The 15,348-nt window shown below is 48.4% G+C and overlaps 2 protein-coding genes across 2 annotated transcripts in view; both read right to left on the minus strand.

Annotated features, from left to right (window-relative positions):
* LOC105542264 (A disintegrin and metalloproteinase with thrombospondin motifs 7-like) overlaps window positions 1–11,015 on the minus strand; it is a 28,411-nt gene extending 17,396 nt beyond the window's left edge. The window contains 9 exon segments of the mRNA XM_011983728.1: window positions 690–831; window positions 1,113–1,357; window positions 2,623–2,743; window positions 3,639–3,772; window positions 4,095–4,264; window positions 5,640–5,785; window positions 6,198–6,290; window positions 6,890–7,066; window positions 10,890–11,015. Of these exon segments, the coding sequence (XP_011839118.1) occupies window positions 690–831; window positions 1,113–1,357; window positions 2,623–2,743; window positions 3,639–3,772; window positions 4,095–4,264; window positions 5,640–5,785; window positions 6,198–6,290; window positions 6,890–7,066; window positions 10,890–11,015 (1,354 nt within the window).
* A 397-nt stretch (window positions 11,016–11,412) lies between these two features.
* The window catches only part of SAXO2 (stabilizer of axonemal microtubules 2), a 32,518-nt gene continuing 28,582 nt past the window's right edge, over window positions 11,413–15,348 (minus strand). The window contains 4 exon segments of the mRNA XM_011983677.1: window positions 11,413–11,528; window positions 11,531–11,792; window positions 11,794–11,873; window positions 11,876–12,352. Coding sequence (XP_011839067.1) covers window positions 11,413–11,528; window positions 11,531–11,792; window positions 11,794–11,873; window positions 11,876–12,352 — 935 coding nt within the window.

The raw sequence follows: 15,348 nt of genomic DNA on the forward strand, positions 1-15,348 counted from the left end.
GGGGGAGGCCGAGGGGTAAGGGGGGAGACTGAGAGGCATGGGGGGAGACTGAGGAGTATGGGACAAGACAGAGGGGCAGAGGGGGAGAACAAGGAGCAGTGAGGAGGAGACAAAGAGACAGAGAGGGGAGACTGAGGAGCATGGGGGGAGACTGAGAAGTATGGGAGGAGATGGAGGGGTAGAGGGGAAGCCGAGGAGCAGTGAGGGGGAGACAAAGAGAGAGCAGGGACTGAGGAGCATGGGGGGAGATAGATAAATATGGGGAGGAAGAGTCGGAGTTAATGAAATTGCCCTGCTTTTTACAAATAGTTCAGGGAAATAAGTCAGGGTGGTGAGGGGACACTGGGCTGGTCTCCGGGATGCAGCAGAAATGCAAGCACAAGACCTGCCAGAGCTGAGCAAGGACACAATCGAGAGGGAGCTGTGTCCGCTGGAGGGACAACGCCAAGAGCTGGAGCACACTGAGCACGTGCCGCGAGCCAGCACCCACCTGCCTTATCCATTTACCCTCCCAGTGGGCCTGGGACATAGGGCAGTTGCCAGCCTCATCTCACAGATGGGGAACTGAGGCTCAGAGAAGCCAACTTTCAAACCCATGGTGGCCCAGCAGTGAGCTGGAAGCTGAAGCCAGCGTCCCTGTCCAGAGATGAAGCCCCTGCTGCCCGGGCTGTGCCTGCCCCACTTCTCACCTCTGCCGCAGGTGACTGTGCACTTGGTCCAGGGCCCATAGTGCCAGGAGAACTCGGGTGGTGGGACCTCGCCATGGCCGCCTGCCTCCCTGTGGATGGTGTACTCGTAGCGCACCCCGGGGTTGCTCTCCTGCAACAGCAGCTGGGTGGGCAGGCAGGAGCCCGTGAGCACGAGGTGTCTTCTCCATCCACCCAGTCCTAAAGGAGCCAACCCCAGCCACCTCTGTGAACTGTAGCTACACCATTGGGCCATTTTAAAGATGAGAAAATTGAGGTAGAGGCTGCAGCAGGAGGGCCTCGCTCAGAGCCAGGCTCTGTGACTGACCCAGGGCTCACTCTTCCAGGACGAGACCTGCCATAAGGGGTGCTGGGCCTGGGGACTGCGCCTCTGCTCCCCTACCCTGGGCCTTGGGAGGCAGGCACCTGGATCCAGACAGGCTCGTTGGTGGGACCCAGGGACGTGAGGTTCTCCCGGTTGCCCCTGAGTGCGTATGTGAAGGTGGTCCCTGCCACCTGGTAGTCCCTGTCCCACTGGATGGTCCAGCCATCACTGAAGAAGTACTTCTCTGGGTCCTCGCTCTGCGGTGCCAGGAAGTTGGCAGCCTTGGCCACCTCCTGGATGCGGATCTCGCGTGCGCCGGCTGGGATCAGCCCCACATCCACATACCCTGTCAGCCAAGGGTTGTGGGTAGGTTGTGCCCAGGGTGAGAAGGTTGCTTATCCCCACCCGCTTCCCTCACGTCTCTCCCCACTTGCCTCCACCTGCTGATGCCAAAGATTTTGCCATTAGCTTTAAAGTCTGAGCTCCCCAAATTGCTCAGATCTGTCATAGACCACCAAAACCTCGCAGAGGTGCCACAAATCCTGACCCCGTGGCCATGCCCCATCACCCCTCACTTGGGGACCTAAGCTGGTCTCATCACAAGGCTGGATCCATCCCCTACACTAAAGGCCAGCTGGCATTCTCTTTCTGAAAAACCCAAAGAGCCCAGGCCTTTCTCCTGGGACACCCTCCTCATCCCCATGCGGCCTGCTTTTATTCATTCACTTCCGTCACACCCGTCACATGCCAGGCACTACTCTCAGCACTTCATATCTGTAAGCTCATGGGTAACGGCCCTATAGCCTAGGTACTATTGTTATCCCCATTTTACAGATGATCAGAGTGAGGCAGACAGGGATAGTGACGTGCATGAGCGTCCTGCTGGGATATGAGCAGCCTCCAGGGCCAGTGCTTTATCCAACACACTGCGCTGCTCTCTGGGATGAAGTCTAAGCTTCTCAGCCTGGGGCTCGAGGCCCTATAGCTGGTCCTGCCTTCCCTTCTTGCCTCCAGGCTCTGGTACAGGCTCTTTCCTCCATTTGGAAGACCACTTCCATCTCTTCTGAGTTTTATGATTCAACTCAACTTCCACCTCCTACAGGAAACCTTCCCTGACTTCCCCAGGCCAGGACCTTCTTCCTCAGTGCTCCCATGGCCCTCTGGGCCTACCTCTACTGCACTGGTCACACCAGAAGGTTCTGTCCCCTTGCAGGACTGAGCACTTCACCTGCATGTCCCCATCACCTAGCACACAGTCAGTATTTGAGCAACGTGTGCAAAACAGACCAGAGGTGAGGGCACGGAGTTGGGCATCTCAGAAGCTTCAGGAGGAGACTACCATTCTTCGAAAGGCCCAGGGGCCACACGCAAGCCGAGCTGGCCCTGCCTGGGGTGTCTGGGACAGGAGGATTCCCCGTGGGGACAGCTCTCTGCATGTGGGCCAGGGGTTCCCTGACTCCTGCAAGAATTCTACCCCAGCAAGGCTTCCCTGCTTAGCCATCTCTAGTCTAGGTAGGGACCACAAGACGAAGGACAGGGGCCCAGGGGAGATGGGGAAGGGGCCACCAGGTGAAGAGCACACCCCTCCCCAACAGCGGTTCCACCCCATACCCAGGCGCTCGGCCTCCTCAAAGGTCCCGCTCACGGTGTGGCAGGTGGAGTCATTGCCGTGACACACGCCACAGTGATCCTCCATAGCACCGGAGTCAATCTTGAAGTCACAGCCCACGTTCTGCAACACACAAGGAGGAAAGGCCCCTGGTGCTGGTGGTCAGCCCTCTGTGGTCCCAGTCCCGGGGGCCAGCCAGGGTCAGGAGGAGAAAGCTGGGAGTGGGGGTCAGGAGGCCTCTCTCTGGCCCTGCCCCATCCCAGCTGTGCCTCTGACTCAGGTGAACTTCTCTACCTCCCTGAGCCTCAGTTTCCTCACATGTGAGATAGGGAGATCCACCCCTCCCTTAAAGGCATGTCGTGAGCATCACATAAGACAAGAGAAGGGAAGAGTTCTGCAAAGGCTGCAGGCAGGCAGGGGATCTGATGCACTCCTGACCAGCGCATGCAGGGAAGGCATTGGGGGTTGGCACCTCCCTGCTGGTCCTCCTCGGAGCCCAGGCCTTGATACACCAGTGGCTTAGAGGGCAAGAAGCAGGGACAAGTAGGTGGCTGGGGACATGGGCGAAGAGGAGAGGCCATCATTGTTATTAAAAATAAGAATAGAAATTGTTACCAAATACTGAGTGCTACTCTTTGGGGCTCAGAGCCCTTCAAGTCACCTATGTCACCTCATTTAACCCCTTCTATCAGGGAGCAAACCACTGCTTGGGGTCAGCCAGCCAGCAAGAGGTCAAGTCACTGCCTGGGCTCCAGTTTCCTGTCTGGGGTGGTGCTGGTGCAGGCATCCAAGGAGATGCAGGGAAGTGAGGCCTGACTGGGAGGGGTCCCCAGTGCCAGGAGGTGTGGCAGGGGCTTTGCCTTAGAGATCATAGAGGGTGGGGGCTTGGAAACCCAATGGTAGAACATGGGGAGGGTGGCCTGAAGAGGACCAGGAGGGACCCAGGAGAGAACCTGGGGCCCGCCAGTGGGGCTGGGGGCAGCCAGTACTGGGAGAGCCTCTTCCTAACCAGGCACACCTTGCAGATGCTGTTGATGCAGAGGTCCCAGCTGGCCTGGACCTGGTAGCAGGGGGTGCCATCGACCACGGCATCCCACAACTTCTTGGCAAAGTACTTATTTGCGGGCCAGCAGTACAGCTCGCAGGGGTTCACTGGAGGCCCAAGTAGAAGAGCCATCAGCAACAGCTGGGGCAGGAGTGTGGAGGCCACCAGGAAGACCCCTCTGTGACACACATCCATAGCAGGCTGAGGCTCCCAAGCAGCACCAACATGCTGGAGGCTCCGGCTGGGCTGGTAGCTATCTGCAAGGTCGCAGACTGGGGAGCTAGGGGTGAGCAGCAGCCCCAGGGGACAGTGGGAGTGGCCCAGGCTTGGGGTGGAGACTGGGCCTCCTACTTGCATCACAGGGTAACCTTGGACCCACACATCCCCAGCCCTCTGGGCCTCAGTGTCTCCATGGGAGGCAGCACTCACCGTCATTGACCACGGGCACCCATGTGTGCAGCTGGCCCTCGTAGAGTGTAGCGTCAAAGTGGCTGCACTGGACGTGGCAGAAGGAGGGGCGGCCAGTGGGGCAGGCCTGCAGCTTGCAGAGGTGGAAGTGCTTCCGCTCACCCACACAGTATCTGCCTTTGTATTTGGGTCGGTGGGGATGAGCGGGGTGGGCCCCAGGGCCTGGTGAATACTACTGCCTGGCCACAGCCCAGAGCAAGCGGCTTCCTCCTGCACCCACACCCCGAGATCCCTGCCGCCCAGCTTTGTGCACAATGCTTCCCTCCCTTGGGCTGCCCACCCTCTGGCCCAGACACACCCTCCCTGTTTGTAAGGACCTGTGGGGAGGTGGCAGCAGGAAGCCTGAGCTCTGCCCCCAACCTGCTATGTGACCATGGGCAAGTCTTCGGCCAGCCTCTGGGCCTCAATTTCCTCCTGTATAAAGTGAGGTTTGGGCTGCCTCTGCAGAGGGCTGTTGTAAAGCTGGGACAAGTTGCAGGCATGACTGGCACTGGCTAGAGGGACTGCACCGAGTCTTTAGCCCATGACACCAGCATCCTAACAAGCCCTTGAGTCCTCAGCCTCCCTCCTGGTGGCAGTACCCCAGCCCAGGCCTAAATGAAGTGCCCAGGGCCCCAGCCAGGTGGGAGGTCTGACCGAGCACAGCTCCTGAAACCCTCCGCATCTAGGCCAGGGTTGCTGGCCCCCACCCAGCTCAGACCTGGAGGTCAGGAGGCAGGGAGGGCCACAGGCCAGTCTTGGATAAGCATAGTGCCCTGGGTGGGGCTGGCTGTGAACCCCATGTCTGCCCCGGGTGGCCTCCTGAAGTGAAGATTAGCCGGGTAGTGCCTCAGGTCTACGGTATCACTGGCCTCTGTGTCTCAGCAGATCTTCACACCACCCCGTTTAGACGGGAAATAGAGGCCCAGAGAGGTGAAGTCATTCACCTCAGGCCATCCCTTCAGTGCTGGCCCATCCTCCCAGCTGCCCCCAGTCTCATCTCAGACTCTTGTTGTGTCTCTGAGGCCACCAAGCCCCTCCCGCTGAGTGCCCCCTACAGACGAGCTGCAAGACTGAGGGCCTGGCCTGCAAAAACTGCATTTGCCCTTGACTACAACTTTACTGGATGGGCACTGCTGTTATATATATGGGGAAAACGGGGCCCAGAGAAAGGATGAAGATGGGATTCGAACCTGGAGCCATCTAAGGTCTGGGACCCATGCTCTTCCCCACTGCCCTCTCCTGCCTCCTTCCAGCCAGCAGCTGCTTTGCCATGTGGCCTCTGATGAGTCTCTCCAGTCTCTGGGCCTCAGTGTCCCCCTCTCTGAAAAGAGGTCAGCAGTGGGGACCCTGTCAGTCCCCAGAACACTGCTTGAAAGTGACTCAAGGTGGCCTGGACACTCGGACTGACCATTATGAGGACATTTCTCAGAGCCAGGGGCTGGGACAGAGCCAAGCTCCTGCAATCGGCTGACTGCTTGGGTCCCTCTGTCCCATTGCCCAGGGCACCCTGGGCCCCACACTCACGTAGGCTGCCTGCACTGCCGCTCAGCGCTCTGTACGCCCACGCCACAGCTCCCGGAGCAGATGGACCAGGCGCTCCAGCCAGATCAGCCACCATCCATGGCCTTGGACCAGAAGCCCACAGACATGCACTCCTCATTGAGACACCACTACCAAGACAGATGGAGGTAGAGCCACCCCACCCCCCAGCCTATCAGTAATCCTCACCCTAGTGAGAACAAGGTGGGTGGGAAGGCTGAGAAAGGCACAGAGGGGAAGGATGGAAGGTGAGAGAGGCCCCTTTACAATCATCACAATCATCTGTGACCCAGACCACAGGGAGGAGCTGAGCAGGGAGTAAAACGGCCCACGTGCTGACTCAGCTGAAGACCCCTGGGGGAATCATGGAATCAAGCCCTGGCCCCAATGCCTCCGCTTTGCAGATGGGGCCTTGGGCTGCAGAGAGTGCGGGGCTCTGCTAGGAGCACAAGCAAGACTGTGAGCTGGGGCTGACCCCAGGGCCTGGTTACAGCAGGTCTGGCGTCTCACACACCCACCGCCAGGACTGGGGACATCCCCTACCTTATTCTCCCCACACTGGGTGCCGTCCACGGCTGCATCCAGCTTGGAGTGACAGGTGGTCCCCACAGAGCACCAGAGTGTGTGGCAGACATTCTGTGAGGAGGAGCGCATGGGCCATACCCTCACCCTCTCCCAGTGCTGCCACCCACCCTGCCCCCTCCCTGTCCCCAAGGGTCCCCTGGGCACCCCTCCACATGGCAGGGGCCCACAGACCCCCAGAGGTCCCTTCTTGTGTGTCTGCTCCCACCTTCCTCCCTGGACCATGTGGTGGTGTGGGGTACTCGGGGCTGCACTCCTCAGAGCGGTCCCCAGCTGGCCCCACCTCTCCCAGCCTAACCCCTCCTCTGGAAACACTCCCGTTAGAAGATCACTTCAGGCAATCTTCTCCAGGATAAATAGACCCTCCCCACTGGGGTTCCTTTTCCCTCTCATGAGCCAGCTCCAGAGAGGCTAAGGGACTTGCCCAAAGTGTCACACTTTGTCCATGGTTGACCCAGAATTCAGAGCTGGGTCTGTGGCCGCCCATCCCTGGCCTCTCCCACAGGTCACTTGGCGTCTCACAGTATCACTCGGGGGTGCAGCCCAGGCCAGGTGAGGTTACTCTCAGGCTGGCATCCATGGGCTGGTGAGAGCTGTCCCCGAGCCCTCCTGCCGGGTCCCCACACCCCCACACCCACACTGGCCCCACTCACATCCATGTCCTCGCAGAAGGCAGAGTAGGCCCCATACTGGAGGCGGCACTGGTGGCTCACATCATAGAGGACGCCAGGTGGCACTGAGAAGTCGATGATGTCCTTGGCAGGAGGGTCATCCAGGCACAGGCCCCACCCATGGCTAGAGATGGGATGGGAGGATGGAGGGGGCGCAGCCTGGGAGACCCATTGGAGAAGCCTTGGTGGGGCGAGGAGAGGTGGGAGGGGACACAGAGTCCTACAACTGTAGGAAACTCTAGCCTCCCCTCTCTGCTCAGCCGATCCTCCACCCACAGCCAGCAGCAGAGACCCTCCCAGCCTCTCTCATCTCAGCTCCTGGGCACTCCAGCTGGCTAAACAACTCCAACACCAATCCCAGGCCTCTGTACACACTGCCAGGGCCCTTCCCTCAAGGCCTCCTGAACCACAAAGTGTGGGTGGCAAGTCACCCAGGTGCCAAGGCAAGAGATCGAGGGTATGAGCTGTTCCAGTATAATAAAATATATAAAATAACAATAGTTATACTAGATATGGATAATAGATATGACTATGTATGAATATCATTAATCATCAGTTTGTAGCAATTACTCTTTACTCTAATATTATAATAATCCTTGCTCTACAATTATAACCTAGGAAAAACCAGGCCATACAGAGACAGGAGCTGAGGGTACATAGTGAGAAGTGACCAGAAGACAAGAGTATGAGCCTTCTGTTATGCCCGGGCAAGGCCACTACAGGGCTCCTTGGTCTAGCGGTAACGCCAGCATCTGGGAAGACACCTGTTGCCAAGTGGACCATGGTCTAGAGGTAGCATCAGTGTCAAGGAAAAACACCTGCTACTTAGCAGACCAGGAAAGGGAGTCTCCCGGAGGAGTTCAAAGAAGACTCTACTCCTTCACCTCTTGTGGAGGGCCTGACATCAGTCATGCCCACCCACAATTATCCGGAGTCCTAACCATCTCTCTCTTCAGTGGTCATGCACCTAGTCTGCCTTCATGTTCCATCCTGTATACCTGGCTCTGCCTTTTAGATAACAGTAGTGAATTAGTGAAAGTACTAAAAGTCTCTGATATGCAGAAATAATGGTGTAAGCTGTCTCTTTCTCTCTCCTCTCTTTCTCTCTGCCTTGGCTGCCAGGCAGGGAAGGGCCCCCTCTCCAGTGGACACGTGACTCACGTGACCTTTTCAATCATTGGAGATGATTCACACTCCTTACCCTGCCCCTTTTGCCTTGTATTCAATAAATAACAGCACAGCCACGCATTCAGGGCCACTACCGGTCTCCGTGTCTTGGTGGTAGTGGTCCCCCGGGCCCAGCTGTCTTTTGTCTCTTTGCCTTGTGTCTTTATTCCTACAATCTCTCGTCTCCTCACATGGGGAGAAAAACCCACTGACCCTGTGGGGCTGGACCCTACATACGGCACCCAATGCGGGGCTCTCTCTTGCTGTGTGAAGTTGCACCCTGAGTGCGGAATCAGCGGAGGATTTGGACCAGAGATTCCTGACGATTGCGGTCAACAAGCTTGGTGGTAAGCTTGGGCACTCAGAGTATCCCGGGGACACCATGGGACAGGCCAGTGCTAAGTACTTGGCTTATTTAAACTTTATGAAAACCCTCCTGTATTATCTCAACCCTGTCCCTGTTCAGCCCTGCTGTAGGGCTCTCAACCTTCTGCCTGTTTGGCCCAGTAATGAGGCCTGCAACCCTATCCCTCCACAGCCTCGTTTTCTCATACCTGTTTCTTTTCCTCCGAATCAGACTTGGCTAGAGTCACAGGCTCCCTTGAAGCCTGGCTCTTTTCCTAAGTTATAGTTGTAGAGGAAGAATTATTATAATATTGGAGTAAAGAGTAATTGCCACAAACTAATGATTAATGATATTCATACATAATCACATCTGTTTATATCTAGTATAACTATTCTTCTTTTATAATAATTTGTTGTACTGGAACAGCTCGTGCCCTCAATCTCTTGCCTCCACACCTGGGTGGCTTGCTGCCCACACAGCCCTGTTAAAATGTTTTTTGTGTGACTTCCTGCATAGTATTTCAAGGTGGCCTAGCAGGAGAATGAATCAGGGATTGCTAGCTTTCCAGCAACATAGCTTGGAAGTTCCTTTAACTCTTTCACAGAGATAGAGTCCCTCTGTACCTAGTTTTATGCTGTTCCCACCTTCCCATTTTTCTTGGAAATTTCCTACTTATCTTCGAAGATTCAGCTCCCCTGTCTATCCTCTCCATAAGGAAGACTTTCCTGAACTCGTAGGCTGAATGTCTTGCATTGTTCTCTGTTTCAATCTCTATTTTCACACCTGTTATACTGTGTGTTAGATTATGGAGAAACACCATTATTCATCTCCAATCTTTATCCCATGGCAAATTGCCTCCGGAAACTCTAGTAGATGTCTTATTAAGGGTGACCTTCGTCCGGAAAGGAGACCACCCCCATTAAATTACAGAGGAATTTGAATATCCAGCATTGGAATATAGGCCAGGATGACAGAATGCTGTAGTATTTCCTTATTTTTAATTCTGATTATACAATATTGTTTTGTATTTTAAAAGTAAGAACATCTACTTATGTACAGGTTAACCTAGACAAGATTTTATTAAAATGCTCTCTTTGAAAAAAATTAGGTACAGAAATGATTTCTTGAAAATCTATTCCTTTTATTGATTTTATTAATGTTGCATAGAAATATAAAGTTTCACACACCATACTTTTGCTAATAAATGTAAATAAGAACAAATTACTTTTGAACAATTAAAATAATGAAATATTGATGATTTTCAATAAAGTAGTTTTGGAATAATTCTGAAGCCATAAAAGACTAAAATTCACTTTATGCTAAAAAAAATAATATTCTCCCATAATGCAATTATTTAATTTTTTTTTTAAAAAAGAAACCACCCAATAAGAGTTTAATTCATTAGGAAATTTTTAGCATTTCTCAATGCAACAGAGTGTTTCTACTATACTTCCTGGCATCATTCCTTTCCTTAGCACTTATCTTCACACTGGAAGAGGTGAACCAGGTGATTATGCCCCCTGCAGGGGCTGGTTCTGCCTCTGAACAGTGACTTGGCATGACAATTAGGTTCAAAATTACCTACATTTACCCTACAGATTTCTTCAGAGCTGTCAGTCTTCCTGAAACTTCCTAAAACTACCCTAGCAAATACTTTTTCCTTTCTGCAATACTCTTACTCAAACCACTGTATTTATCCCATTCCAAGCTTTCCATTCTCTGTTAACAATTTCTCAGGTGCTCATGAAGTTTTAAAGGACAAGACTCCTCTCAGAAGCACATACTACTCAGAAGCTCAAAGCAAATTAAGTTAGTTTACAATCCTTGCTACAGGCCAGAAAATGAGGATTGAGTAAGTGATTTTCCTCATTTGAAAAGGAGAAAACAAGTACAAAAAGAGATTGAGTGATTTTTTTTAACAATCCTCTACACTTATACTTGTACTTTAAGGACTAAAAAGTACCATATAGTCTGATGCTCAAAACAAACTCTTTTTGAGAACAGACATCATTTTACAAATAAAGATACTGAGGCTCAGAGATATGAGTCACTGTCTAAGGTAATAAAAATAGAAATCTATATTATTAGAACTTAAACTCAGGCTCATCCCTGTAATACCAGTGCTTTGGGAAGCCAAGGCGGGATTCAAGAGCAGCCTGGATAATATATTGAACAGCCTGGCCAATATAGCAAGAACCTGTCTCTACAAAGTATATTTTTTAAAAAATAGCCAGATGTGGTGGCACACCCTTGTAGTCCCAGCTACTTGGGAGGCTGAGGTAGGAGGATCACTTGAGCTCAGGAGGCTGAGGCTGCAGTAAGCAGTGATCACGTCACTGGACTCCAGCATGGGTGACAGTGAGACCTTGTCTCTAAAAATAATGATAATTAGTTAGAACTTGAACTCAAGTCCTTTGATTCCCAGCACACAGAGCCTTTCCTTGCCACACCACAGTGCCTCTTGCTAACCTGAACATGGTGAGGAACAGTGCAGCAGTCTGTATACCACCAACCAAAACTTGACTCGGTAGATGCTATGTAGATGCACGGAAGTCTGAGTAAAATGAATCCTATTATCTTGGAAGAGGAATTCATGTATCATTTTCAATGTTGTTCTAGATAATCCTGATGTGCTTGATAAATAACAACTGGTATGTGAATAACCATAAAATTGCCATAATTATAAACAGAATTACAAATGATAATAGACTGGGGACAAGCTACTAAGCAATATGTTAAATATTAAAAGAGTTCACATGGGAATGTATATTATTGAACCTTCTGAAATGCATATTAAAGAACGATCTTGATTAAAGTATCAATACAAAATGGTTTTAAGATTCTGAGTTTTTATAATACATTTTCCAATTTTCTTGTTTAAAAATATAAAAAATGATTTATTATATCATAATTTTTTTCACTCCAAAAATGGAGTCTTCTCTTGGAAAAACAATTACTTGCTAGTAGCTTCCTTTTAAGCATATTTTGGTTATTAGAAGGCCTTCACTGTGGGAGAAATCTTGTGAAAGAATTTATGACCTTGGGAATTGGCATTTTCAAAAATGTAACCTGGAGGAGACGAGTAACTTGTTGGGCAAATTTCCTGTTTTTTGGTGTGTACTCTACAGAGTACATGGTCACATCATCAAATGGAACAGAACTCTTAAAAGCAATATTTAAAGATTTGCAACTCTCTGTTGGAATCAATTTGTGTGGCCCATAGTGAGATCTGAAAGTGCTCAAACCATCAAATTTTCCAGATGGGTTGGGAATCTGCTGCTTCTTAATAAGTCCTTGATGACAATTTTCCCATGCTGGAAAATCTTCCTTCATGGTGCTTTTTCCTTCGAAAGGAAAATTGTTACTTCTTCTAATGAGAAACTGGCCTGATGGGAACTACATGGTTGGCCTGATATGGAACATAGTCAAGATGGCTTGTGCTGTTTAATAGATGTTACCTGTAGGAGGCACATACTCTGGTACTTTCTTGACCTCAGATGGTGGGATTTCCCATGGTTGAAAACATTCACGGAATTCAGTGCTTCCTTCAAACCGAGCATTCTGGGTCACTCTGGTGTGTACAGGTCTGCAGATTTTTGCCGTTTCACCAATAAGACCCTGAAAGTCATACCGGTGAGCTGTGAGATCCTCAAAGCATTGGTCAGTTGGTTTGCAAACTTCTTTTGGCCTTTCAAACTTGAGTTCAAGCTGATGAGGTATATAATCAAGGCAATGACTTGTAATGCCATTAAAAGGGGCTGTAGAACGTTTGACCACAGAGGAGGGTTTAAAGATTTGCCTAGGCTTTATCTCCTGAGGAACAAAGTCATCCTGAAATGTAGTTGAATTTCCAAATTTCACAGTAGGGGGTTGATAAGTTTGTTCTGGCTTATAAAGTTCACTTTTATGAAGGTCATAAGCTCTATAATCATCTTGAAAATTAAAACAAAGTAAAAACATTTTTAAACGCTGAAGAAAACAACCATCTTCTAAAAATCATAACTGATTTCTCTCATTGCCAAACATCTTTCCATTTCCTTTGGAAATCTAAACAATAGTATCAGAATACAGTTTCTCTGATTCCTTTCAGATTTGTTCTTTTTTCTTCATTTTCACCTTCCTCTACCCATCTCCTCACTTTAATAGATATAATTTTCCACTTTCAAATTCATCTGATTACATAACAAAGGAAAAGCATATCTGAGCCTGATTGTGGATAGTTCTTGAAAGCCAAAAGGACTGTGTTGTAGGTGAGGACAGAGTTTAGGAGATTATGGTTGTATTCCTAGGAAGTGGTTGGGATTTTAAGTACAACTCACAAAATGCTAAAGTATGTCTAAAATCCAGGGCTTGAAATAAAATCAAGTGCCCTCATGTGTGGACAAAAGTAACACAGACATTACTCCTTGCTTTGGAGAGACTCATCAAAGGAGAGAAAATTTTAATTCTGGTATACTCTAGGAAGTTACAGAAAGAAGTCCTTGAGCAAAGATACAGGGTAAGTTGTGCTATCCCAGAAAGATCTCTGGCTTCAACTTTCCCTCATGAAATGGACTTTAAGGCATTCCCAAAAGATAGAGGGCCATCTAGAGGCCAGAGGCCTTAACTGAATGCCTTCAAAGGTGTTTGAAATTGTAGAATTTGAAGTGACCATCAGAGCAAAGATCTGGGGTTTGGAAGTTAAATAACCTTAAGCCTACTTCCTGCAGTTTACCTAGACTGTGGAGCATTTTCGTTCACTCTGGTGTCTACAGAGTGATGACTTGTAATACCATTACAAGTTGGTAATGGTACACTTCACTAAAACTGAAATGTTTATATTTCAACTAAGGATTATTTGTGTTTTCTATTTCTAGATGAGGACGATAACAAGGTAGGAAATACCATAAAAGTGACTTCACCTCAAAATATGTATTTCTAAATACCAAAAATTAATTTATAAAAGATAGAAATTTATTATACAAGATAACATACTAAAATCAGAACTAAAGTCTATGCAGTATTTACAGGAAAGGTCAAACCTTGAAAACTTATTATGTGGATATCTTCTTCAAAGAGATAAAATGTTTATCCATTTCTGCCAAAATGGCCAACTTTTGGACTAAATGATGAAGTTACTGATGTTTGAATGAGAGAGGGCACCTGACTCAAGAGTAGGTGACCTTCAGGCCAGCAGAGACCTTGAAGACAAACTGACGGAAAAGATGAGCTAGATCAAGCATTCTTATTCCTGTAAACCTAAAATTGAAAATAATGAGTGAGATAGAAATGGGAGAATTGAAAAGGATGCCAGGAGGTAGTGCTGAAGAGCCATGGAAAGCTGAAGTTACATTCAAAACAGACCTGTAAAGAAATAGAAATGATAACTAGGCAGAGGCGGCCAGTTAGCAAAGTGGCAATCAGAGCAGATGAGTGAAGGGAAGTGAAGGTGCTGTGAGAGAAATCATGTAGCTCACTGTGGAGATGAAGGGAAAAGCTCTTCCTTGAAGCTCCCAGGCACCTGATAGTTTTTCATTTTCAGTTCACCTGAAGCTTTACCAGAGTCTTTTTTTCTTGAGGTACCATGAGGGAATCTCTCTTCTTTGCAAACTAAAGTATAAAAGTATAACACCATTTTTCACTAGCTAAAAGAAATCACAGATGTTATTAAAGATCTACAGTTCCACACAATCATATAGGGAGAATTCTTGCTACCACACAAGAGAAAAAAGATTTTCATTGTAAGAGAATAAACAGAAGACAACATTTTCCCTCACCAAACCAGCTTTGGTTTTCAAAATGGAAGCAAGAATTTGGACACTGAGAGATGGATGTAATAGCGTACAATAGTATGAATGTCAGTTCTAGCTAATTGCAGAAAATTGATTTTTTCCCCATAAATATGCCTATGCTCATATACCTGGAATACTTATTATCTGTTCTGGAATATTTATTGACAACATTCTAGCAATACCTTTAAAACACCACAATCTTTATCATGTGTTTTTAGTGTTTCATGATACTTAAGGAAAAAACAAACATTTAGTAATTTGCTGTTTAATTTCCAAATATTTGGGGATTTTTCTACTTTTTTTTCTATTATTGATGTCTAATTTAATTGTTATGATCAAAAAAAACATTGCATGATTTCAATTCTTTTATATTTGTTAAGGTTTGTTTTATGACTCCAAATATAGTTTATCTGGATGAAGCTTTCTTGTGCACTTGAAAAGAATGTGTATTCTGTTATTGTTGGCAGAAGTGTCAATTTGGACAAATTGTTGATAGTGTTGTTCAGGTCTTTATATTCTTACTTATTACCTGTCTATGTTCTACAGATTACTTAAAGAAAGTGTTGAAGTCTCCAACTACAAATGCATATTTTTACATTTTTTATGTTAGTACTATAAGTTTTTGCTACTTTGTATATTTGAAACTCAGAATCTTGTGTTTGGGAAGTAGAAGGTGGGTGTGTGGTGGTTTCTCTGTTGTCCCAGTCCAGCTTCAGTCTTAGGCAGGCCCTGTGCCCCTGGGTCTCAGAAGCAGGGCTCTCTCAGTGTACCTGCCCCTTCACTAAATGTAGTAGGTCTCTAATTTTTGGTCCCAAGACAGTTTCCTGTTCTTTCTTCATTTTCAAGGTTCAGTTTTATTTTGCTCCTTGTTGTTGTTTTTCTTTATCTTTCATCAGGTTGCAATACATCTTCACCTATTCATTGTGGCTGTCACAGTGATGCCTCTCCTGCAGTGGATTTTTTATATTATTATTATTATACTTTAAGTTCTAGGGTACATGTGCATAACATGCAGGTTTGTTACATATGTACACCCGTGCCATGTTGGTGTGCTGCACTCGTCATTTACATCAGGTATAACTCCCAATGCAATCCCTCCCCCCTCCCCCCTCCCCGTGACAGGCCCCGGTGTGTGATGTTCCCCTTCCTAAGTCCAA

Source organism: Mandrillus leucophaeus, unplaced genomic scaffold, assembly GCF_000951045.1.
Source record: "Mandrillus leucophaeus isolate KB7577 unplaced genomic scaffold, Mleu.le_1.0 Scaffold254, whole genome shotgun sequence".
Taxonomy (NCBI): Eukaryota; Metazoa; Chordata; class Mammalia; order Primates; family Cercopithecidae; genus Mandrillus; species Mandrillus leucophaeus.